The 25,762-nt window shown below is 46.0% G+C and overlaps 2 protein-coding genes across 2 annotated transcripts in view; one reads left to right on the top strand and one right to left on the bottom strand.

Moving 5' to 3' along the window:
* Positions 1–18,281, bottom strand: part of LOC135804599 (general transcription and DNA repair factor IIH helicase subunit XPB-like) — a 31,677-nt gene extending 13,396 nt beyond the window's left edge. The window contains exons 1-15 of the mRNA XM_065318502.1: positions 18,123–18,281; positions 17,941–18,041; positions 13,626–13,653; positions 12,572–12,621; positions 12,084–12,158; positions 8,884–8,999; positions 8,499–8,544; positions 7,341–7,415; positions 6,230–6,304; positions 5,893–5,939; positions 5,370–5,433; positions 4,104–4,171; positions 1,530–1,563; positions 1,098–1,178; positions 879–934 (exon numbers count right to left, since the gene is read on the bottom strand). Coding sequence (XP_065174574.1) covers positions 879–934; positions 1,098–1,178; positions 1,530–1,563; positions 4,104–4,171; positions 5,370–5,433; positions 5,893–5,939; positions 6,230–6,304; positions 7,341–7,415; positions 8,499–8,544; positions 8,884–8,999; positions 12,084–12,158; positions 12,572–12,621; positions 13,626–13,653; positions 17,941–18,041; positions 18,123–18,150 — 944 coding nt within the window. The 5' untranslated portion in view covers positions 18,151–18,281. The remainder of the gene's footprint in view (positions 1–878; positions 935–1,097; positions 1,179–1,529; positions 1,564–4,103; positions 4,172–5,369; positions 5,434–5,892; positions 5,940–6,229; positions 6,305–7,340; positions 7,416–8,498; positions 8,545–8,883; positions 9,000–12,083; positions 12,159–12,571; positions 12,622–13,625; positions 13,654–17,940; positions 18,042–18,122) is intronic.
* A 661-nt stretch (positions 18,282–18,942) lies between these two features.
* On the top strand, positions 18,943–19,482 carry LOC135805833 (sorting nexin-24-like). Its single transcript, XM_065319951.1, has one exon. It carries the CDS (start codon positions 18,943–18,945, stop codon positions 19,480–19,482), a length of 540 nt encoding a protein of 179 aa, XP_065176023.1.
* The last annotated feature ends 6,280 nt before the right edge of the window (positions 19,483–25,762 follow it).

The following is a 25,762-nucleotide window of genomic DNA, read 5'->3' as shown; positions in this document are numbered from 1 at the left end:
ATGTATGTCAAAATGCAGCTAATACAATTCCCCAGGACTTGCGCAATGTCATTATTATCAATTTTCAGGTCAAACAACACTTGGAGAGAAAGACGGAGAGATGGAGAGAGACACAGAGAGAGAGAGAAGATTAATTTTTTGCAGACTTCAAATTCAGCTGCTACTTCTGAAGCTAGAAGTCAAACGTTCCCTGTGTAGACTACTGGGGAAGTTTCGTTTTGCGCTGGCCTTCAAATTTGTTCATGCGATCAATCGTACCGACTGTCCTTGTGACTCCTCGATTGCTTGACCGCGATCCTTCAGCATCAGGACCTTGTGGTGCTGCTTTGTTTCTGGAGTCCTTGATGCCATCGTCGATCCGTCTGTATGACTGGGGTGACAAAGCCGCCCAGTCTTCGTTTCTCCTCCGAGTAGTAACATCGATCAGAGAGCGCTTTCGATGCGCTCTCCAAGACGTTTCCTATCATGTTTATTCTTGACAGCGCTTGAAATTTTGACAGGTGTAGTGCAGTCCACACCGACTCCACAGTCAAAATTACCTGCGTTCATTTGTTCAGCTGTAGTATCGAAAGATTCCTTTCAGGACCATGGAACATTAGCAAAATTTCAAGGAGCTTCGAGCAACATTTGATTTCCCACATCGCGGTCGCTAGTTACGGGTCAAAAATCGTCTTTGGGACAAGAAAAGGCGGTCGCTGGTCGCGTTCAGCAGGTAGTCGCTAGTCACAGTGCATTTTGAATGTGAGACCTTCCGTGCCTGGCGAAGTGGTCGGTAGTACCAGGCTGGTCGCTAGTCACGGTGGTCGGTAGTGCCAGGCTGGTCGCTAGTCAAGGTGGTCTTGAGTTACAGGTTTTACTGTACTTTGATATGCCCGTACCTTCTCTGCAGAGCTTCGATGTGATCTTGTGCAACTTCAAACGATAGTACTTGTCTCTGTTGTGAGCACATAAAGTAGTAGAAGAACAACACTGGTACATACAAAGCACAATTTGAATGCATTTCAACCACCTTGGAGATCACTACTTCACACAACTGCAGCCCTACGATACAAGAACAATGCGCACACATACACAGACAGCACCCGTAGCTAACTTACCTCCTCCTGCTCATCGTCATCATGGTCGATCTGTGTCAGGTAATCGGAGATGTCAGTCGGAATTGCCTTCTTCTCTCCATCCTGTACAGGCACCAGACAGACACACATACAAATACAACGCGCCGCACAATCCACTTCAGCAACACAAGAAATGGACACTCTGAGATACTGGCAACTAGTATCACACCACACCAGAAACTGCAGGCATCACAAGGACCCCTACATCATCAGCAGTCATAGTACTGTCATAAAGACATGCAACAAGGAGAAGACAAAGGATGTGTCTGGCACGTGTAAGCTCTTGCACCACTTGAGAGGAAAGACTACACGGAGCAACTCGCTCTGTTGGAAGCGCCATCTCATAGCTACTGGCTCAGCAGCCGGGTTAATGAACCCCTTGACGCGACGCATACTAGTAGGTAGCCTTCTTACCTCACCACCTGCCTTCTTCTCATCAGGTCCTGGCCTGAATACACATATACACATAGAGGAAGGCAAGGAGAGGGAGAGAGATAGGGAGAGAGAGAGAGATAGGGAGAGAGAGAGATAGGGAGAGGGGGGGGGGGGAGAGAGAGGGGGGGGGGGAGAGAGAGAGAGAGAGAGAGAGAGAGAGAGAGAGAGAGAGAGAGAGAGAGAGAGAGAGAGAGAGAGAGAGAGAGAGAGAGAGAGAGAGAGAGAGATAGGGAGAGAGAGAGGGGGGGAGAGAGAGAGAGAGAGAGAGAGAGAGAGAGAGAGATAGGAAGAGAGAGAGAGGGGGGGGGAGAGAGAGAGAGAGAGAGGGAGAGAGAGAGACACACACACACACACACACACACGTGCGCGCACACAAATGGCAACATACGCGACAATCCTAACAAAAGCAACAGAAGTGGACCAAAATAGGGCATATTTTCTATTTCTCTACAAAAGACATGAGTTATAAATTATAATCGTCTTCAGGTGAAGATCATTTTAAAACACATCAAAATAAATCAATACAGTACTGTTGGGCTGTGTTTACATGAGAAATTTCAACCCGGGTCGAGTTCAGCCCGGGTTGAAAGTCTGTACGACAAACAAAAGAGGTGAGCGTTTACATGAAGACAGTTGACCCGGGTCAAATACTGATATGCCGCCAAAAGTCCACTTCTACAGTCCTGTATGGTCACGTGAATCCGTTCGCGCGTAATTTGCATCTGCAGTGCTGTCCAAACCTGGCGCGAGATACGCACAGAAGTACGTTTGTACGATTTTCTTGACCCGGGTTGATTTCAACCCTCCCCTTGGGGGGAGGTTTGAAATCAACCCGGGGCGAAATTTCAACCCGGGTCAAGCGCAATGCGTCATATAAACGCGCCATTCACTTTGTGCACATGGCAGGTTGAAATCTGACCCGGGTCTAACTCAACCCGGGTTGAAACGCTTGATGTAAACACAGCCTTAGGTACCTCCTCCCGTACCTTTTCTAGCTGGCCTGCATGCACTTACGTATTCACCTTTTGTCTCCTTTTGTTCCGTTGGCCTGGGTAGCTACTTGCGCGCCCATATTTGCCATAGCTACCCAGGCCCTTTATCTTGCCGTTCAGACTTGATCTCTCTCTCTCTCTTTTCTCACTCGTCAATAATCACCATGTAGTCGTTTCGTTCGTCTTGGTCTCTTGTCTCGTCGTCTATAATAAATGTCGTTCCCACTAACTTGTTCCCGTTGTCAGTCGTCCTGTTTCGAACTCAACATTGGCGCCCGATTATTGATCGACCCACGACCCTGAGATCATCCCATGCCCAGCCGTCCTCAACCACCATTCGTCTCGTCTATGTCAACCTCGTCTCGTCCATGTCAGTCTCGTCTCTCCTACGCCAACCTCGTCTCGTCTCTATCAACCTCGTCTCTCCTACGCCAACCTTACCACGTCTATTCTCGTTCAAGCCATGCAGGTCAGCTACCTTTCTCTCTTTCTTTTTTTTTGTATGCTTCTTCGTCAAATTTATTTTCGTGAATTTCTTTTGTAGTGTGTGCGCGCGCGTGTGTTCGTAAAACATAACCAAGTTAGGGGTCCGATCATGGTGAGCCACGCTCTAATTTTTGGATGTTTAGCAAAAGTGTAACTAGGCTGTATTAGCCGTGCAAAATACTAGTAATTCACGTTCCTCGTCAAACTCCAATAGTTATTACACACAAAAAGTAGTACAGGAATGATCTGTACGAGTACACACTTTCGTGAGATCCATGCGTGCGTGCAGTATGTGTGTGTTTTCTCCTCCAGTTCATTTTTTAAAATCTTTTTCTCTTTTTTTTCTCTCCGCGAGGACGCGGGATTTTTTTTCATGGAGGGGTGGTATGTTAGGTACCTCCTCCCGTACCTTTTCTAGCTGGCCTGCATGCACTTACGTACTCACATTTTGTCTCCTTTTGTTCCGTTGGCCTGGGTAGCTACTTGCGCGCCCATATTTGCCATAGCTACCCAGGCCCTTTATCTTGCCGTTCAGACTTGATCTCTCTCTCTCTCTCTTTTCTCACTCGTCAATAATCACCATGTAGTCGTTTCGTTCGTCTTGGTCTCTTGTCTCGTCGTCTATAATAAATGTCGTTCCCACTAACTTGTTCCCGTTGTCAGTCGTCCTGTTTCGAACTCAACAGTACCAAGAACTACATGTGAGGAAAACACTTTTCACAGGGTCCAGCACACTTGTTGTTGCTATTGTTTTTTTTGAATTCTTTATTCTCACGATGACACCATCGCCAATAGGAGCTGTTGTTGTTGTTGTTTTGGTTTTGCTTTGAATTCTTTATTCTCTTGTTGTTGTTGTTGTTGTTGTTGTTGTTGTTGTTGTTGTTGTGGTCAATGTGGTTGTTGCTGGACTAGACACGTAGGACTGTCCAATGAGAAAGTGGTGAATGCAGTAATGGACAGTCACATCTGCTGACTGCCAGGAGGCACCTTAGCAAATAGCAGCCAACGCCTGTGGAAACACTGATGCTCCATTGTACCTTGACCCAGAAGTCCCTGGGATTCCAAAAACACTCACCGTTTCTGAGAGTTGCCACCAGCACCAGCCCCACCACTAGAAGAACCGCCACTGAAAAGAGATCCAACCTGCACAAAAGCAAGTTTAGGACAAACAGGCCACGGTATCATAACGTTACAATAGCTTGAGTATATACCAGGGCTAGGCCCACCTCTAAATCCAGTCAACTTCACAAAGGGGAGGCTGCAAAGACGCACGTGCATAGAGTACGTTTTAGGGCTGGAGCAAATGCTCAAAAAAGCGACTAAATACGCTTCTTCAGATATTTGCTAGCAAAATGGCGAGTTTCTGTGACAATGAACATTTGAAACCTATTGAAGCCGAGAATATTCTTTTCCAACCTGAACATTCCGAATATTCTTTTCAGCTCTAAATGGAGTAGAGTAAGACCTGGCATTACAAGCCACCCTGACCAGCGATCAACCCATCACTAATGGCCACTTTACTTCAAAAGCACCAGTGGCAGTAGTTAACTTATTCGTTTTCCATGCTGCCTGGATTAGGAAGCTCCAATGTTTCAATGCGACACTGGATGGCAGTCAAGCATTTGCCAAAGCTCATGTCAGACATCCGGACTCGGTGCTATCTTCTAGTCTCCTTCTGTCTTGGGTTGGTGTGCAGAAGGCCGGCTCAGTTCTCTGTGCACGTTGTACATGCACGGCAGGACTTTGTCAGACCTGTTCTAACATTGCTGTTTTCCTGCTTGCTCTAGTTTCAAGAACGTCAAGCAACCAGCGGAACGCATGCACACCAGAGTCCTGCCAATGCCTAGCACCCACAATGCAGAGTGTAGTGTACGCTTGCTAAGTTGAGATTGGCTCTACTGCACTCACTACTTCTATGAAGAAGGAAAAGGGATCTCAGCTCAAGTCGCCTACTGCAACTGTGAGCTGGCCAGGACCGATAGACTCTTGTGCACCTCCGAAACTCACAACCTCTTCACTGGCCTTACATCTGTGTCCAAGCAAGCTGCATCGAAACATCCAGTGCTCCAGGCTTCAGCAACAACCCGTACATTCGTGCGAAGCCGGCTAGACTGCCTCCAGTGCTGACTGGTCTGCATAAAGACGCCATGCTTGGTGTTCCATTTACTTTTGTCCAAGCAAACAACGAATCTACTGGCAGTGAGCGCATGTGTGCGCATATTAAAGTGGGCATGTGTGCGTGTGCAAGCGAACTCCGGGCAACGGATCATGGCCCAATGATTATCCTGGCATAGTACATGTACATAGATTAACAAAGTAACAGCATTGCCTGAACTCTCACACTCATCGTCGACGTCTCCTTGGATGTCCTCTGGCTGAGATCTTCCTCACCATCAACCACAATCCTAAGCAGAATACACAGTTGGTCAAGCAAAAACAACAAGATACAGTGAAGCCTCGTTAAGAAGAACACCGATAAGACAAACTTTCGCTTTAGAAGATTATAGTATTCAGAACTCTATGGGATAAATCACTCTGAATTCACAAGGTATAAAATATGGATAAGAAGAACTCCCGTTATTGCAAACAAATACCACTGGTCCCTTCGTGTTCGTCCCAAAGAGGGTTGACGGTATGCAGCACAGTGGTAACGCGATTAAATAAATACTGAAATAAGCCGGTGTTCAAACAGCCATAAGGCATGACTGTGAGCATCAGTTACTGAGGACCATTGCACTGGTGACTGCTGTTGGAAAAGAAACTGACCCAAGGCTTTACCGCCATTAAGCTATCAAAAGGTCCCCCCCCCCCTTCTCTCTCTCACTTTCTCTCTCACACACAGACACAGAGCACAGCATACATACCTGGCTTGTTGGATCTCCGGGTCTTGCAAGAGTTTCTGCAGAACGTCCTAGTACGTAGCACAGCAGCAAGACAATACTAATGAGATGTCATTGTCCAAAGCATAATTATTGTTATTATTACTGCATACTTCATGATGAATATAGCACACTGGGCTCCAGTAGCTAGTTGATTGTTCATGGGTCAGAGAAGCTCTGGATACGAAACCCGTAGACGGAAAACCAAAGTTCAGGGTCATGCTCTGAGGACAGCAAATCGACATCGACCACACCTTTGAACATACGCACAGACCAAGACCAACATAGTACATGTACACGTGAAGGATCAGCACAGACTTACTGGATATTCACTCTCCACAAAGTAGCGATTCTCACGCAGGACAAGCTTGACTTTGCCATAGCTTGACGTGCACATCTAACAAACAATCCAGATCATAGTTATCGCTACAGTGTCAAGTCAACTGGACACTAGCAGCAGCAGTGGCAGCAGCAACAGCAACATTGGCAGCATCATCATCATCATCAGCAGCAATGATAACAGGGGATGAGAGCCCAATATAGTATCAGTATCAGTACATCTAACAGAGAGTGCATAAACCGGGATTTCAATACTCTTTGATAGGAATGGAGCACAACTGCAAGAAGGAGAAAACAGTCACAACGATCCAACTTGAATTCAGACATTCACACATCTAATTACTCTTCACCGTTGACAGCTGATATTTCACAGGGGAGACACTCTGAGACAGTGCAGACTGCTCTTCAGATTCAAACTTGAGAGCCAGGTGGACAACTTAGAAGTATCCAATGCCTAGACAGTGTAGACACTGTACTGCACACCAAATGGAGTAAGGGGACGGTAACTACTTCCAGGATCTAGTAGTAGCAGTGGTTAGGTGTGTGTGTGTGTGTGTGTGTGTGTGTGTGTGTGTGTGTGTGTGTGTTGCGTGTGTGTGTGAGCGTGCGTGCGTGTGTGTGTGTGTGTGTGTGTGTGTGAGAGAGAGAGAGAGAGAGAGAGAGAGAGAGAGAGAAGAGAGAGAGAGAGAGAGAGAGAGAGAGAGAGAGCGAGAGAGAGAGAGAGAGAGAGAGAGAGAGAGAGAGAGAGAGAGAGAGAGAGAGAGAGAGAGAGAGAGAGAGAGAGAGAGAGAGAGAGAGAGAGAGAGAGAGAGAGAGAGAGAGAGAGAGGGAGAGAGAGAGAGAGAGAGAGAGAGAGAGAGAGAGAGAGAGAGAGAGAGAGAGAGAGAGAGAGAGAGAGAGAAGAGAGAGAGAGAGAGAGAGAGAGAGAGAGAGAGAGAGAGAGAGAGAGAGAGAGAGAGAGAGAGAGAGAGAGAGAGAGAGAGAGAGAGAGAGAGAGAGAGAGAGAGAGAGAGAGAGAGAGAGAGAGAGAGAGAGAGAAAGAGAGAGAGAGAGGAGTGTAATCGCAACCTTGCCTGATAAGTGATAACTCATACCTTGATAAATTCAACGATGCCACCGGGAATGCTTGTCTTGCTGAGACGTCGCAGGTACTCAATGATATCAGCCGTCTGAATAGAACACAAAGAAGGAGAAAAAACCAGTGATCACAGTGAAACATAGAAGCCTGTAAAACTGTACAACACAATATTAGACTGATCTCAAGTAGAAACACTGCAGTAAACCAACAAAAATAAGATAGCGGACCCAAGGTCTTTTACTCAGCCTATATGGTACACTCAGTATGGCATCATTTCTCTATTTGTCGTCACTGTCTCAAAATGGCATCACCTGTTTACTTTGTGCCTATAAGGCTTCACTGAGACTTTCTCTATGTAACTCCAGGTCATTCTCTATATTCCAACTCAGGTTTTGTATGGAGAAGTTGGCAATCTGAGTTGGAGCCATACAGAGAAAGTCTCAACCTGAGTGGAGAGATATAGGGAAAGTCGCGTCTAGAGTTATATAGAGAATGACCTGGACTTATATAGAGAAAGTCGCAGTGAAGCCATATCGGCACAAAGTAACCAAGTGATGACATATAGAGGAGTGAACACATATAGAGAGCTTGTGGACTACTGAGTGCTACATATATTTCCCATATACTGATATAGACTTCACCCTGGTCAATATTCTATACATATATAGAGGGATACTCGCTTGCAGCCTATCAAATCATATCTTCTGAAAATTGTCATGTTGCTGACTGAGGATCGGTTAAAACCGTGAAGCTCAGAGTTACAGCAGAAACGCTTTTGATTCCTCTCAAGTGTGTGTATATAGAGGGATATTATTATAGAGGGAAGAGGGTGTTGTTGAATGTGGGAATGTTGAGGTGTCCGCAGCAGAGACGGCAGTTTAGGCGAGGCTAGAGCAGGCCAACAAACACTGGTATGCAAAAAGGTATATGCACATGCTTCATTGCTATTGCTAGCCATGGAAGGTATGATGTTCATTCCATAGAATAATCTGGTCTTCGTGACGTGCACATGCTACGTTACAAACCCGCACAATAGAAATACAATGTACATGTAGGTGCACATTGCCCCTTCTACCAGGACTCTTCCAAAACGACATGTTTGAAGACTATCAACAAATTCATATTTCTTTTCAAAGTACATGTACAAGCAACATCAACTTTGCCAAATGCTCACCTGCAGGCCGACGGAGGCAGCTGCATACAGCGAGTACGCTGTCAACCTGAGGATAGGTACAAGTACAAATAGGTACAAGTACAAATAGGTACAAGTACAAATAGGTACATAAGGACACGTGTAAATTATTGGGACATTGACATAGACATACATGTAGTATCTCCGCTTACTCAAACAAAAATAAACCACGCCTGGAACAAGCACGGCCAGGGGAATAGGATGACCAAGTTGCAAGCTTAATCGCACCGCACACAGATGTTTAAACTTTACTTTTAAATATGGCTGAAAATGATTTCTGTGGAGACTTCATTTTTCTTCCATTTGCCATTTCCCATGCCAGGAAAGCGCACCACAAGATGCCACTAAACAGATCTCCATTGCTCACTTGTATTCATGAAGGCGCTCCGGCCGAGACAAAGGCTCCGATATGGCGATAAGGAAATCGTGAGCATGCTTGTACACGGGCGAAAACGTCTCCAGAAATATGTGTCCATCAGGTGCCTGCACAAACAGGTTTCATGTTAAACGTGAACATACAAACAGCTACGTGAACATCCATGCATCAGTGCATTCATACGTGAACATCCATGCATCAGTGCATTCATACGTGAACATCCATGCATCAGTGCATTCATACGTGTACATCCATGCATCAGTGCATTCATACGTGTACATCCAAGAACATTTGCACACTCATCTCCATCTGGGAACTTCTCTCACCCGGGTGCACTTCTGAGCCTGCTGAGTATATATTTTCACTACTACATGTATACTCCAAGAGTGCTGGAGCAGGTTGTTCGTTACGCAGTGACTGTCAACATGATGTGTCATAAGTACTAGCAAGTAGGTGTACATAATCATGATACATGTACAGTAGTGATCTTGAGTTACGGATTTTTCTGAGTTTCAAACCCCCTTCGGTCCCAAGGTGCCCGGAAAAGCAAGGGTTGAGTGCACCTTCTCACCTCTTCTCTACGCCTACAATCAAAGGCCTGTGGAGTTACCCACTTAGTGCTTATTTGTACTGGCAAAGCAAAGCACTATGGGTCATGACTCATGAGCAACACTTCTGCACATGTATTGAATCTATTGATGTACCGTAACAACTAAAGTACCGTTGATCCCCCCCCCCCCCCCCCCCCCCCACACGCCAGTTGATCAATACCTCTCGCCCTGCCAGAGCGGATTTCGCAGCGGGAGAAGTACAGCGGATGCTGTGTACTCCTACAGATGGTTGGCAGCAAGATGCCAAAGAGTAAAGGAAGATATCGCCATTTTGGGAATTGACATGTCGAAAGCCTTTGACACTATTTCAAGACCAAAGCTCATGAACGTGCTGGAGACTATTGTGAACCGGGACGAATTACATCTTATTCAGTGCTTACTTACGGATACCACCATTAAAGTACGGCTAAACAACATCCTGAGCCAGCCACTTGAAACATACAATGGGACTCCACAGGGAGATTCTCTGTCGCCGGTATTGTTTACGATATACCTGGAAGCTGTGTTAAGAGAGGTACGAAACCGTCTACCGCCGCGACCAGACCGAGACGTCCAGCTGCTTCTGCCCGGAGAGTCGGAATATGCAGATGATGTGGACTTCATCAGTACCGACCAAAAGTATCTAAAAGATTGCCTTCCTACAATATCCTCTTCGTTAGCAGAGTGGAACTTGAAGATGAATGAGGGGAAGACGGAACACACCATGATAAGCAGACAAAAGGATCGAATAGAGGAACCGTGGCGACACACAATAAAGCTGGGCTCGATGCTTGGAGTGGATGAGGACATAGGCAGACGAAAGCGGTTGGCTACAAGCGCACTTCACCGGATGTGGGTGATATGGCTGAGAGGGCAACACATCAGAGAGTCTCTACGAGTGCGCCTCTATAATAGCTTCATTCTACCAATCCTGCTTTATAACTGTGGCACGTGGAGTCTCACGGGGACACAGGAGCGGAAATTGGACTCGTTCCACAGGCAGCAGCTGCGAACAGTGATAGGCATTAAATACCCGCTCATAATAAAGAACACTTCCCTGTATAAACGCACAGAATCTCGCCCCGTGAGCCAAATCATCAGAGATGCTAGATGGAGGCTGTTTGGTCATGTGCTGCGTTTGGAAGAGGCAGCCCCAGCCAGACGTGCCATGGGAGCTTACTTCTTAGGGGGTAACGGCCCCAGCTTTAGGGGACGCCCAAGAACAACGCTCCCGCGAACGCTCAATAATGATCTCAAAAAGCTGAAAAATAATACCGCCCTAGAGACTGGCGATGACTTGAACATGCTGCAGCAGCTTGCCCAAGACCGTCGACAGTGGCGGGAACTGGTGAAGGCTGTATGTAGCTGCTAATGAAACAATGGACATAATTTATACCTTTATATATAGATAATGGAGATGACTGCAACAGGCTGCAGCAGCTCGCCCAGGATCGCCCTCAGTGGCAGGACCTGGTGAAGGTTGTATGTAGCCGCTAATGCAACAATGGACATAACTTTGCGTTTCCATCTTGTCTTTTTTTGTGATTGTGATGCTTGATGTGCACTGTGCTTCCTCGCATTCACTTGCTCCTTCTTGCAGCTTGTCTCTTTTGTTTGTTTTTTGTTTTGTTTTGACGCTCTGTGTGCATTGCGCTTCCTCGCGCTCACTTGCTCCTTCTTGCGGCTTAAGCGAAGGCTATATGTGAGCTTTATAAGCTCACTGATGCTAACGCGAATAGAGCATAATAATAATAATAATAATAAATATTATGTAAGCACATTTGCTTTGCCCGTACAAGAGGCTTGTCCATAGGTAATGGCTGCTCTTTGAATGTTATGGCTCATTAATAATGCAAGAATGGGCACACTGTAGAGGAGACGGTTCGATACCGGAACGCTGGCAGGATACAGCCACTGGAACGCAGGCAGGGCAGGTAGCCAGACTGGCACTGCAGTTGAATGGCTGGATACACGTACCCATACACACAACACACAAAGCAGTCAAGAGATGAAGAAAGTGTCTGCTCGGCACATCTTTTGTACAGTCAAGAGATATTAGGATATTTGGAGGAGGTGGTAGCCTAAAACAGGCTCGACAAAAGTTACCGGCTTATGCCAACAACTCAGTGTTCTGGTAGAGTAGACGGTTCGATACCGGAACGCCTTGACAGCCAAATTTGTATAGACCCAAACCGATCATCAGCGTTGATTTTTCACTCGAAATATGTTTGTGGAAGGAAACTGGCATTTTGGAGTTTGCTCTGGGGCCAAAGTCAATCGAATTGAGCCACTCCTTTGTGTTGACCCATTGCCTCCAAGTTGCCCAATTTTTCGCTTCAAAAAAGTTCGGGAGGGGCAGGAATTAGATCAAGTCGTTCAAGTGCAGTACGATGTACAACAAAGCAAAAGATCAGACCTGGCATGCTGGATTGTGCACATTTTCATCCTGCAGTACATGCGTGGTTCAGCATCGTATTTCGTTGTATACGCCGACGTCGCTTCACAGGCAGAAATTCGACAGGGGGCTGAAACTAGAGCGGGGTGGATCAACGGTACTTACGGTATATAATATTATCAAGAATAATAATATCGAAAACGTACTATGAACAGTGGTCGAGATGCTGCATCCGGCTTCAGCTGAAGAAGTTTGCGGAAGTCCTTGGCGCCATACTCATCCTACATGTGCACACATGCACACATATATACGTACATACACATGCACGCGTGCACACACATGTACACACACACACCACCCACCCACACCCACGCACACCCACACGCACACACACACACACACACACACACACGCACGCACGCACACACACACACACGCACGCACACACACGCACACACACACACACACACGCACACACACACATGGACACGCAGTCATACAAATGCATTAATTAAATCCAAGCTGCAGTCCTCCACACTGAGCTTGATTCACACAGATACATGTAGACGTGATAGCGAATGCACAGTGCATACAACACATTCACATGCATAAATCAACAGATGAGGAAAGCTCCTGCAGATGGTGGCACAAGTCAACACAGTAGACACGAAAGACGCGAAGCTGCTGCACTGACCTCTCCAGTCCTAGTGGTGACTTCTGAACTACATGCAGCCCTGGGGAGTTCTACAGCAGGTCAAACCGGACAGATACATAATCACACAGGCATAGTTGGTACAGTACTGTCGGTCGCCGAAGAACTGGGGGTCAGCCTCCTAGCCTAGACCGTTCTTATTTTCATGTATATTGCTGTCTAGACACAGCTGAGTCACCGTGTATACATTGGCATGCTGTGCTTGGTAAAATTCTAGCCTGGTGGGTCGTTCTTCGGTGCCCGACAGTACTCTACCATGGTTGGTCTTGTGTTTGTTCTCGTCAAATAATGAATAGATATCAGTGCAAACAAGCAAATGATTGATCCTAGTATCAAGCGTACATGTACATAACCATGAGTGTCCGCACACGAAGCACAGAAGCCATGTAATTTTTTCGACTAGGCCTTTCATTCCATTACTCTTCAGGTTGAATACAATGGTGATTAACAAGGTAGTAAGCAAGTCCTTATAACCGGCACTTTTGGGTAAGTTGAAAAAATTATATGGCTTCTGTGCTTCGTGTGCTGATTTGCTTTCCTCCAACCAAAAATCTATTCAACCATGAGTGTGCAACTGGGCAATCCCAAGCTTGGCCTACGATGAAACTTTTAGACATCAGTCTTTCGCAGCCATTTGGCTTGCTGATCCATCAGGTGCAGCCAGAGATCAAAAGTGCGAAGAACTTTTCACACGTTGCAACCACGATAGCCAAAGCAAACAACGGACGGTAGATCCATACGTCCCGAGCTCGATGAACTGACAACGCTGTGCTAAAAGAGCTACGCAATTGATCATATTTCTGCCAAAAAAATGACGGAACAAAGAGTCCAGCCATCGACGAGTCCAGCGCAGCTCAGGATAGGAGTCGCACACTCTTGGTTACATGCTCTTGTTTATACGATACCCATGATATTATGGTTTGACCAAACAGAACGATGCCAGTTTTAAAATCACATTGTGCATAACATTGCCACACACGCAGACACAACATAAGCGCCATTGAGTACTTCAGTCATACAGGGTAATATAACACACCTGATGGATTTCTGTCGTCACCGTCCTCCTGTAGGGACAAGTAACACAAAGAACACAATGCTGCGTGTAGCTGCCAATATCGGTGGTGCACTCACACAGCCAGACCCTTCAACACTATAGTGGAACTCTAAGACGGTATCCCTACAGGGATCAAGAAAGTGCACTTAGGTGTGAACGACAAGATTGTATCATTGCGTGAATAAAAGTAACTTTTTAACCAGTGTGAGTTACGAAGTCTGAAGAAAAATGTTGAACGGTCTCTGCTGGGATGACGACTACACCATAGCTCAGTGGCTAGAGCATCGCTAGCTACAAGCGAGGGTCCCTGGTTCGAGTCCTGGTGGTGACAGTCTTCAGACTTTTCCCGTTTGTGTCTTTCCCTCAAACTAGTGAAATAAAGTGTTTAACCATTGGTGTGTACTAGTGCCCATCAAGTTTGGATGGCCAAAAAATCAAAATCTGACGTGCGGTTTGTACTCCGAATGTCAAAAAGATGCGGATTTGCCCGAAAAGGACTTCCCATAATCAAGTGGCAGACAACCAACTCCAATGCTCCTCACTTGACATATTGCCACTTGATTAGAGGATGCCTGTGGATGATGCGAAGTTTCGAAGGTACCGTATTTTCCGGGGTGTGTTAGCCGCACAGGGGTCTAAACCGCCACCCCGTTTTCGGGAAAATTCGCATCTTCTTGACATTCGGAGTACAAACCGCATGTCAGATTTTGATTTTTTTGGCCATCCAAACTTGATGGGCACTAGTTCCAGCAAGTCATAGGTTGCACCTTTTGCCTTTATTGCTGTAGGCCAATGCTTTGCAGTGCATCATCTATTGAATGCTGCATGCTTTCCCTTCATCCTTCTTTGCCCAGACGTATTGAGAACAGATAACCAGAATACAACTACGCTACTGCTAGGCACACTGTGCAGTCTATTTTTATTTGAAAGATTTATTTGAAAGATACTTGCTCTTGTTTTCGAGCTGTCTTGATATTATTTTCTGTGTTGCCTATTCTGCACTGCGTATGTGGCACCTCATTGACCCCGCTTGTTCCTCATTAATTTTCTTCATTCCATTTGGCTTATGCGAAGGCTAGCCAAGCTTGCTTTACGATGCCAACGAGAAAAAGCTGATAAAATAATAATAATAATTTCTTAAAGGGGAAGTTAAAGCAAAAATTAAAATTTCACCATTTGCAGTCTTCGGGGTGCTGAGTCGAATGGTCTTGGTCCGAGAAAGGTGAGACGCTCCCTTCCTACTTGAATCCCAATCGAACTCGCGCACTTCCACCGAAACTGGGTGACTGCGCCCTACTAGATGGGGATTTGTATGCAAAATGTCACTAAAAGCGCCATTTCGTTCTTATAAAAGCACGGATGACCGCGATTGGCCCATATGTTGTAGTCTTTTGGACGCTGAGTCGACTGGTTTTGGTCCGAAAAGGCTGCGATGCAGCGTTCCTCCTTTATAGCCAATCGAACATGGTTGAACAAGCGGTCACGTGCTCCTGGGTGCCCAAATCACCTGGTCACCACGCCAGCAGGCGACAACTTTCACACCAAGGTTCAACTCGAGTGACAGGACTGCACCCAAAAAAGGTCAAACAGGCAAGTAAGTTGTACCCTGCAGGCACGGTGACCAGGTGACTGGTGTACGCAGGAGCACGTGACCGCTAGTTCAACCATGTTCGATTGGGAATAAAGGAGGAACGCTGCATCGCAGCCTTTTCGGACCAAAACCAATCGACTCAGCGTCCAAAAGACTACAACATATGGGCCAATCGCGGTCATCCATGCTTTTATAAGAACGAAATGGCGCTTTTAGTGACATTTTGCATACAAATCCCCATCTAGTAGGGCGCAGTCACCCAGTTTCGGTGGAAGTGCACGAGTTCGATTGGGATTAAAGTAGGAAGGGAGCGTCTCAGCTTCCTCGGACCACGACCATTCGACTCAGCACCCCGAAGACTACAACTGGTGAAATTTTAATTTTTGCCCTAGACTTCCCCTTTAATACGAACTTAGCGTGTATTGAGCAGGGAGTGGTGCTTTCTTGCAGGTTTGCCGAGTGGAAGGTGCGACGTGCTCCTCGTGTGCTGCGGATGGCAGTCGTGAGTCAGTCAAGTGTCAAGTTCGGCAAGAAGCGTGTGTTCCTAGTTGGAACAATCAACTTCCCCTTTAATGTGCGCAATAATAATAGGTCGGTTGACCTTATGTTAGCTTGCCCGTAATGTCTCGATGTGTCTCAGTCTGTGTGTTTTATGATGGTGGTGCATTATGTGCTGTGTGACAAGCCGAGGGGCGTGAATTTCTGCCATATGCCCCCCAGTCATGTATTGTCTTTCTCTGCATATGCCGTTGTATCCCATCTGAGTTTGTCTTGCTTGGAGTTCCCCATGTGCAGCATGCTTGGTGTCTACTAGAAGTACTGTTATACATGACTGTGATTTTATGTGAGTATCGAAGTTGGTATAGGTGAATGCGTATTTTGCTCTCATGAAATTTATCAAAACATGTTCAGGATTTTCTTTTTCCTTCACTGATTGGTGCTTCACCCTCGGGTCCCATGGATCCCGGTGCTGTACTTCATGCCTCCTTTCAAGCTTTTATTTTTAGCTTTGGGAGTGAATAAAGTCATAATAATAAAGGAAGTTGAGAAACGTGCCAAGTATCAACTTCTTGCTCGCGAAATCCATCGGCCATGGCAAGTTGAGACTCAGATTGTTCCTGTGGTAGTTGGGACTTTGGGCACTGTTTCCAAACTGTTGCCAGGATACCTTGACACCATCGGTATCACCAGCTACTGCTCTATGTCTGAATTGCAAAAGAATGCTCTCCTTGGCTTGGCAGCTATCCTGCGTAAGGTCCTTGATTTGTAATGCTCTGTGGTGGGCGGTGGAGTTCTTTCGGTCCTATTTTCCTCCAAACCCTCTCGTGTTTCCTATGATCGATATTTAAAAAAAAGTGCTGTGTGTTTCTCTCTGTTGTTTACCTACCATCACATTTAATATCCATATGATGCATGGCCCCACCTTTGGCTGCTGGATGCTAGCCCGGTATCTCCGGCCTTCGGCCGAGTGCTGATGGATAATAATAACCGCCGGATCTTGTGTGGGACGACGGCAAGTCAGTCCTACTTATTGATTCAGTGTGCCACTGGATCATAGAGTAACACTAAAGCATGCTGACAAAAGAGCGAAGTACTTGCCCCTCGCAGTGGAAACTAGGCAGACTTGGCAGCGGGAAGCGGTGTCCGTTGTACCCATCATAGTTGGTGCTCTTGGTGGCCTTTCGAAGGAAGGGGCTATTTCCATTATAAAGCAGCTATGTGGAGAAGAGCGGCACCTTCATGAACTGCAACAGGCTGCTATCCTTGGCTCGATGGCCATTCTACGATCTGTTTTGGGTACAGCATAGGGCTCTTCGCTGTCCCTGGTGGTCTTCTTAGGTTCTGTATGTTATTGTATTTGTTTTAGTTTGTAATTGAAACTCTGTGGTATTTACGTGGTTATTCGTGCTTGATCTTTCTGTGGGCACGCATCGGAGGTTGTGCCCAGTGATGAGCCTTGCCGGCCTGAATCTTTTGCCAACATCTGATGCTCCCTGTTTGCAATACCTGTTATCATGATACCTTTGGGCTTTAATGCCTGTGATGGTACATGCGCCTTTCTCTCTCTCTCTCTCTCTCTCTCTCTCTCTCTCTCTCTCTCTCTCTCTCTCTCTCTCTCTCTCTCTCTCTCTCTCTCTCTCGCTCTCTCTCTCTCGCTCTCTCTCTCTCTCTACTTTACTTTTTCCCCATTATTATTCCGTGCTGCTTACCTTTGGCTATGATAAGTCCGGTGAGTTAGTGTACTACCTCCAATTATTTATTAATTTTTAGTTTCGAGTGGGATAAAGAAACATAATACTTGCTCCCCCCGCATCCATCAGCAAATTCATAGCTTGTGCGTTGTGCCAGGCCGGTCAGACTGAATTCCCCACATCCTTAGGAGTGCTACCACCCTCTGAAGAAGCATACACAGTTCCCACAGCGGTAGAAAGTGACTAGATGAGACCGAACACAAATTCGCTTTATCCATACTTCCCCGTGCCAGGCCACTTTGTGGGCTATGGATCGTAGCATCGCATGTATTAGAAAAAAAGAAAGAAAGAAATCCCAGTCGCGCTGGTGGATCGTTGGAGTCAGAGCACAATTCTCTAGAAATAGCATGGCTGTTTTTAGAGCCTGTATTACGGGTTCTATCAACTTCTATGCTACCAAATTTCCAAGGTACAGTGTGGTTGAACTTGAACATTTAAAACATATCCTCGTTACCTCCTCAAAATCGATGGAAATCCCCACAGGAGTTACAGATGATGCTGCCGCTGCTGCGGCAGCAGACCGTTTAGAACGTTTACTGTGATGATTGTTGGAGTCTGGAAGGCAAAACACGACAGAAATGGTTCGCAACTTCTAGTTCTCGCCCATGCAGTATGGCAAAGATATCGCATGCGCACCGTCGTGGTCTGTTCCTCGCTTTCCCATTCTGGCTCCGTCCGTCACAGCGTTCTGACTAGGCACTCAAAAGAACTGCATCAATACAATTTCTCGACTGGCTAAACAACAACACACACGATTTTATTTTTGAAAGTGGACTTTTCTCATTCAGTCATTGTTCGATGTGTTGCATTCACTCAGATATGTAGATCGACATGAAGTCATAATGAAGTCATGACCAGGGCCCCTAGCTAGGCCGCCTGGTCATGACTCATACCAGCATGGATCATGGGATCCAGGGGATCGCTTGTTTCCCCTCCTGCTCTCTGCTCTTTGACGTCTCCAAGTCCACATGGTCCAAGTCAACAGTTTTGTTGGATATTGATTTTTGTTGTACCTGCAATGAAGCTGTTTACCTGAGTTTGGGAGGACGACAAGACCAAGGCTCGATGAATAGCATACATGCAGATATGATTACAGCTAGCTGATCTTCTTTCGCCTTGTTTTCCTTTATTTTGGTTCATGGTCGCCCTTTATAGCCTCATGCTATTTATGGATTTGGCCACATGTAACTTGTTGTAGCTTTTGTCTGTGAATTAACGAAACTACCAAGTCGTATTTCAACTGGAAGAGTTGTCGCATATCCTCTCTTCCCAGATCCTGATATAACCTGTATTCGCACTGTGGGTGCCACTTGCTGGAGAGATTTGTGCCATTTCTGCCTCTGGTGAACACCTTGTTGACGTCGTCGGCTTATGGAACTTCTGGAGCTGTGAAGGGAGATCTGCCTTGTTAGTTGTTACTTATGGTATGTGCATGCTATCAATGCTTTAGTCGACCATGCCTGGCGTGGAAGTAACTATTCCTGAGACACGCAATTCAAATGCAGATTACACGATATACGTGTTGAGAGTTTCGCACCTGAAGGGCACCAAACTATCTGAAGTTCGCTATAGTCAGTTCTTCGAGCTACACAAGAAGCTGAGAAAGATCATCAAACCGTATCCTGAGTTCCCAGCAAGGCGATTGGTACGCAAGCTGGATCCAAAGGTGGTGGAGGCTCGTCGTCAGTGTCTCGAAGGTTACATTCAAGCCCTGGTCGCTCACGAGCCCATCCATCAACTGGTGCTAACATTTCTGGGAGTGCCGGAAGGTGGGTATGATGGACCTGATGCAAGCACAAATTCAACCGATAGCATGCATGCCCCTCATTCAGCTGCCTTGTCTGTGAACTGGGAGGAAGTCAACAAAGCAGCACTTGCCAGAGTCCAGGATGACGTGATCCACAAAGTTCTGTGCGAAAACGCTGATGGCAAGCTTGATACTGCTGCGCTTCAGGACAATGCCTTAATCGGTATGCTGACTGCAATGTACAATTGATGTGGTGCTGTGCCAAGACCTGCACACCCACATGGTGCATATATGGAATGTGCGGGCTGCTACTCTGGATGGCCTTTTCGGCCGAAACCTTTTTTGGCCAGCATTCTTCTACGTGGGGCAGATTGTCATGATGTACCACAGTACAATGTGCCATGGTAGTGACGGGAGTAACAAGTATGCTGTACTCTAGTAGAACGCTGTCACTACGGAGTCCGGGCTCTTGCGATGAGCTTGAGGAAGTCTTCTAGGTGAATTTCTAATGGAAACAGTACGGTATAATTGCGTTATTGATTGTATACTTATCACTCTTCTAGCAGTGCTAAATGGCCAAGGATAAGGGTGTATCATATTTTCATAGTATACTATGAGTAAATGAGTAGTTTTGCCGTGCTGGACATGACATATCGAATTCTACATGTATTTTAAAAAATCCGAAGGAAATACGACCATTTTACTGCGTACTGTAGCTTGTGTTGTAGCGCACCGAGGTTCTGAATTCCTGCTGGGTGGGTCAAGCCAGACTCCCTTCCCTGTTCCATTGTTGAGATTTACAGATGAGAAATTTCACACCTGTCAAATCGTTTCTGATTCGAGCACCCGGGTCTACGCGTTTCCGTTACGTGGGAACTAAACCTCCCTAGTACCAAGAGTACATAACCCCCGGGGGGGTTATGTACTCTTGGTACTAGGGAGGTTTAGTTCCCACGTAACGGAAACGCGTAGATCTACGTGGGTGATCCACGTAAAGACTTAAGTGGATGAAGGGCACCCACGTTGCAATGTTGTGTTTAGTCACACGGAACAAGCAAAAGCATGAAGCGAAAGGCCCAAACCTGGTCAAAGACGAAGCTACCCGGGCCTAAGAAGCTCATTTCGTGCTTCGGAAAATTCTTCAGCTGAGCACCCTCACAGCTCGCACAATGCGCTCCATTCTGATTTTCACCCACGTTCTGGCGGAACGTGGGTGAGCCAGCATACACGGTATGTCGTGAATCAGAAAACGTCTGTACGTGGGTCACTGAGTATCACGTGGTACACACACATAAAGTACCCACGGATTACGTGGGACTAAACCTCCCTACTACCAAGAGAACATACCGTGTTATCTCTAATATAAGCACGGTCCTTTATTTTTTCAATGTACCTCCGCCCCGTGCTATTAATGGAGACGTTCCTTTATTGGAGACTGTTCCATTATTATTTCAACCTCATTTCAGAGGCATGTTGCCATGCCAAATTCATGTCAGACACACACATTTCAGGGTTTTTTCGCCGGTACAGATAATGAATTTACACAGTGTGCTTATATTAGTTATAATGGAGACTGAGCACTTTATTTTTTGAATGCCGCCCCAAGGTGTTCTATTAGTAGTGGATCCACTAAGGCTAAGGTGTGACTTTGCTATTGCCTATTGTGGGTGCATAGCAACCCACTCATGTCGCATGCAGGTGTGACTTTTATTTCGCCACCAGTTGTAACCCCGCCCCCAGTAGCCAAATCAGTCAGTTTCACTGGCTACATCACCATGCTGTGGGTAAGACCGCTTGAAATGCGCTTGGATCCACACAAAAACTGGATCCAAGTGGATCCAGTTTTTGAATTTTTGAAATAATTGTTGCTATGCTGTGACGTAGCTAAAGCACTTTCAAGCCAATTGGAGACTGGGCTTTAATATTTATAATAATACTAGAGATTTCTAATTTTCTTTCACCGCCCACGGCCGCACAAAGTCCTTGGCTACAAAAAAAAAAAATTAAAGTCTCTCCAAATCTCTCAAAACCAAACTTAAAACTCCTTTCCTACTAGAGATAATACGGTAACCATGGTAACCCCATTCATATTGGGCCATGGGGGTTACCGGTATGTACTCTTGGTACAGTCTGTACTGTACTACTGACTGTAGAACGATCTATGCCACACGATCTACCAAGACCAGATGACATCTGGTTGTATTAAATTTTTACTACTCCCTGAGTTCAAAAAGAACGAAACAGCATGCTGTCCGCAGATTGAGTACTACTCCCTGGTATAAATCTACTCATCAGACATCACTCGCTCTGTCGGTATGCATGACGTGAACGGGCTGGACTAGCAACTACGTCTACGATCGAGATCAACGAAGAGCCTTTTACAAGTGTAGTTTTACAGCTGGTGCATGTTGAGGTCAACAGGATCAAACAGATACTCGTAGATATATCTACTCAATGATTGAGATTTCGTGAAAGACCAGTTTGTTTATAAACATTTTCTCAGAAGCCAATTTTTTTGAAATACAGATGGGATCCCTGGCCAACCCACTGAAGTCACAGGAGAATGGCGAAGGCTTTTGCTCATTCACCACCAGCTTTGTCCTTGGTTGAGGAGAGCCAAACGTTGTTTCCCGGCACCCCCGTTTCCAGTACCTATTGTCCGTCTCAAAATTGTTTGATTGCATTTTTGAAAGATGGCACTTTATCAGCATTGGATATATCAACGGGTGCTGTTCTCCACAGGACGGAGCCAATCGCCGGTATAGTGTTGGAATTTGGCCTATCATTTGGAGGCTTTTTTGCAGACGTTTCACTTCTTTCTGCTTTCATCATTTCGAACAGATACATCCATATCCCAGAATTCTTCCTGGTTCTGCTGCTATGTACCGTCAGTGGACCGCTTGGTAGTGTCAGATGGTGTGACTATTTGTGCAAGAAAAGACCACAATGGCGTGTTTTTACTGGATAGTGTACTGCAGATACCTGGAAGTGAAGAACTTCGAATCGAACTTCCACTGCCTGAGGTACTTCAGCTAAATTTGAAAGTGTAGAAAGTGCTAGAAGGTGTTGGTCTGACATTGTGAAATTCTGATTGTAATTTCCCTTGTTTTCAAGATTCACAGGCTAGTATTTATGAAATCATGCAGATAATGACGTGTGGGGTGTTGCTAAAGAAATTGAGGAAGTAATCAGCATTTGTAGAAAGCACTGCAAAGAACCGAGCCATTTCTTACCTTACAACGTTTCGGCAATATTGCCATCATCAGGGACGAATAACAGGGGCGTAGGAGGGGTTTGGGAAGTTGTACGACCGAAGGCCGTGTTGGAGGGGGTCCGGGGGACCTCCCCTGGGAAAATTTTGTAAAAAAGACACAAAATCCTGCTTTCTTCGTTCTGGGAACTTCTGGCACACTTCTGGCGCAGTGTGCATGCAGTCGAGTACAGTACTCAGTACGACTGCAGATGCAGATGCATAACAGATCTACGAGTACGAGTCTAGAAAAAGGTCAAAGTCTGATGCGCATATGCATCGAGGGATCCTGATTTTTTTTATTATGGTTTTGCACGCTCCGGACGGACAACACTTTTCGAAAAGTGGTACGGCCATGGTCGTAGCGGGTGCTACGCCCCTGAATAAAGCAATGATTCCATGCATGCTAGAAAAGAGCAGTTTGATGACTTGTGTACTTAATGGTGAATATTTAAGGTTGAGTACCAGTAGTTAGCATAATCGTGTGTAGACGATTGGGTAACAAATGCCCAATTTAAGAAAATGATGTGCACTAAAGTGATCGCAAGGGAGTTTTTTGTTTGATTGAAGTGGTAGTCTGTGCTTTTGAAACCCGCTGTAGGCAAGCGAAAATGAGTGGGCATGTTTGTTTTTTTAGCTTTGAGTGTGAAAACGTGTGCAACAGTTTACGGTCAAACATGACTGAGACCCGACGTACCGCAAGCTCAGTTGTTTTGTATATCCCACTGCCTTGTGTACATAATCAAGAGTACTCTTGACATAATGGTGTACATTAAGGTTGAGTACCAGCGTCAGTACCAACGGGCAAGTTGTCACTCAGCAGCCTAAGCTCTGAAAGGGAGTGACTTTTTTAGAGAGTAATGGGGTGGGGGAAAGCACAATTTACTGTACATGTACTTCAGACTGACACTATGTTCAATTAACATTTCAGCTTGTTATGGCATGTGCATAGTGTACTGCATACCACTGGAGGCCAGTATGCTCAGGTCCAGTCTGATCTGGTGTGTGTGTGTGTGTGTGTGTGTGTGTATGTGTGTGTGTGCTCGTGTGTGTGTGTGTGTGTGTGTGTGTGTGTGTGTGTGCTCGTGTGTGTGTATGTGTGTGTGTGTGTGCGCGTGCGTGTGTGTGTGTGTGTGTGTGTGTGTTATCATGCAATCACTGTTGTCAATTATTAGGTTCCTCTTCTACTAGTCCAGCTGAAAAATGCTAGCTCACATGGTAACGAAAAGCCAAGTCATGAGAAGGTGGCTGCACAGCTGATGGCTCAGGTTAGCCAGCATATGAATGAGACCAAGGGATGGCAGAAAGCAGCCAAGGTCAGTGATTGGAATGGCATACTCATCCGTCGTCCTTTTACGTCTATCAAGCTGCCCTCACAATACTCTTTTCTTGAGAAGAACGGGTGGTCACTGTTGCTGTAATCTGTATCAAGTTTCCTTGGGAAAAGTCTCCCTGTCTTCACCATAGTGTCCTTCATTCAGCAGTACATCCAGTGACGTTCTTGTCTGGCATAGCATGGATTTGTCCCGGGGCTCGGCACCACGCCGGAACATGTAGCACCATACTTTTATCAGTCATTACGTATGATTTATAATGCAGTGGCAGTACCAGGCGTGGGCCATCCCCATGGATTATCAAAATGGGTGCCTTATCATTTTTCTGTTTTTACACTTCTTCGTGCTTTGTAGTAAAAGAAATTACGTTAATTAGGCGAGACCAAAATAAAATCGAGATTCCCGGGCAGGACCCATGTGAAATTGGTGCGGGCGGGCGAATTTTTTTTCTTCTTTTTTTCCCATGTATGTACATGACTATATACATGTATGTGTGCATCAGGGAGTCGTCAAATACCGGGAGTGGAAACGCCGTTAATCTTGATTATCCATGCTCGCCTCGCGCAAAATTTTTGCAGTGCCTTGAGTACCTCAGCGTCGTCAAATGCAATTTAGAGTAGCCTTGAGTATTTTTTGGGAGAAAGCGTCCATCAGAACGTGTATACAGAGATATTTGCAGTGGTCTTCTCGTTTACTAGTAGGAGGACACCTAATTTATCGGTAGGCGTTATCGCAATGTTGCGATGTATGACTGGAGGCCCGATTCACGCGCGGATAGTGACGTGACTTTTGATGTAATTTATCGAGGAAAATAGCTCAGCCTCAGTAATCAAAGCCACTTGGTTCGACCCACGAAAAAACTTCTCGTAACCATTGTCCGTTTCATATAGGTGCTACCTGTGAATTTTCTCGGTGTAAGATGATATGCCACTGACTTTTTGAGGGACCCTTCGTTTCTAAAACATTATTGATTTTTAAATCACGCCAACATTATTATAAAGTCAAGGAATTTCTCTTGTTTTCTTCTTCAGTGTAAGAGAACATCACCGCTTTCAGTATGTCTCATGTCAAGAGGAAGCATGACAACGTATATGCACCACCAACACTGAGAATCCAATAACACATTTGGCCGATTGTGGCGAGTATCACAGAATTGACAATGCACACCGAATTAAACTGTTCTAAATCCCTCTCTTTCTGTCTCGCTTCTCTTTGCCAACTTTGGGTGTCAGCAGTTAGGCATGCGTACATGCACGCACCAATATACGGGTGCGCACGTACCAATATACGGGTGCGCACGTACTCATTGGCATGCACAAACTGCACATGCACACACACGGCATGTACGAACTGCGCATGCACGCACATTCACACACATACACACACACTGGAATGCATGCATGCATGCACGCACACACACATACACACAAACCTGGTCCTGGTAAACACTGCCATTACGGTCACCTGTCCCCTTGCGGGGCCGACAACATGGAAACGACGAGCGACGGCAGAAAGTCGGCAGTCTGCCAAGAGATCAGGGACCATATTCAATCGGCACGACAAGAGAGCCACCTTTGGCAGCACACACACACACACACACACACACACACACACACACACACACACACACACACATACTGACATGCCCACACTGTGCATGCACACACACGAACACACACACGGTGGATGTTCATGTGTCTCAGATTTAATTATCTTTTCAAAGTTTGGTAGATTCGGAGACATATTGGCCAGAATTTCATAGCCGAAAGTCGCCAACACCGGCTTGACGCTAGTTAACTCAGGCTTTCTGCTAGCTTCCAGTTCTCTTTTCACCGCAACAACACACCAACCACCATGGTATCTTTTTGGTGTCTCTGCAGTGCAGTTGACTATGGCGGTGGGCTGGGGTGCTGCTGCTGCTGTTGCTGCTGCGGATGATATATGA

This window comes from Sycon ciliatum, chromosome 1 (genome assembly GCF_964019385.1).
Source record: "Sycon ciliatum chromosome 1, ocSycCili1.1, whole genome shotgun sequence".
NCBI lineage: Eukaryota > Metazoa > Porifera > Calcarea > Leucosolenida > Sycettidae > Sycon > Sycon ciliatum.
This window is presented reverse-complemented; position numbering and strand designations above follow the sequence as displayed.

What these genes read in the sequence shown, in the direction of transcription:
- LOC135805833 (XM_065319951.1), top strand. Translation starts at nt 18,943, where the DNA reads ATGCCTGGCGTGGAAGTAACTATTCCTGAGACACGCAATTCAAATGCA.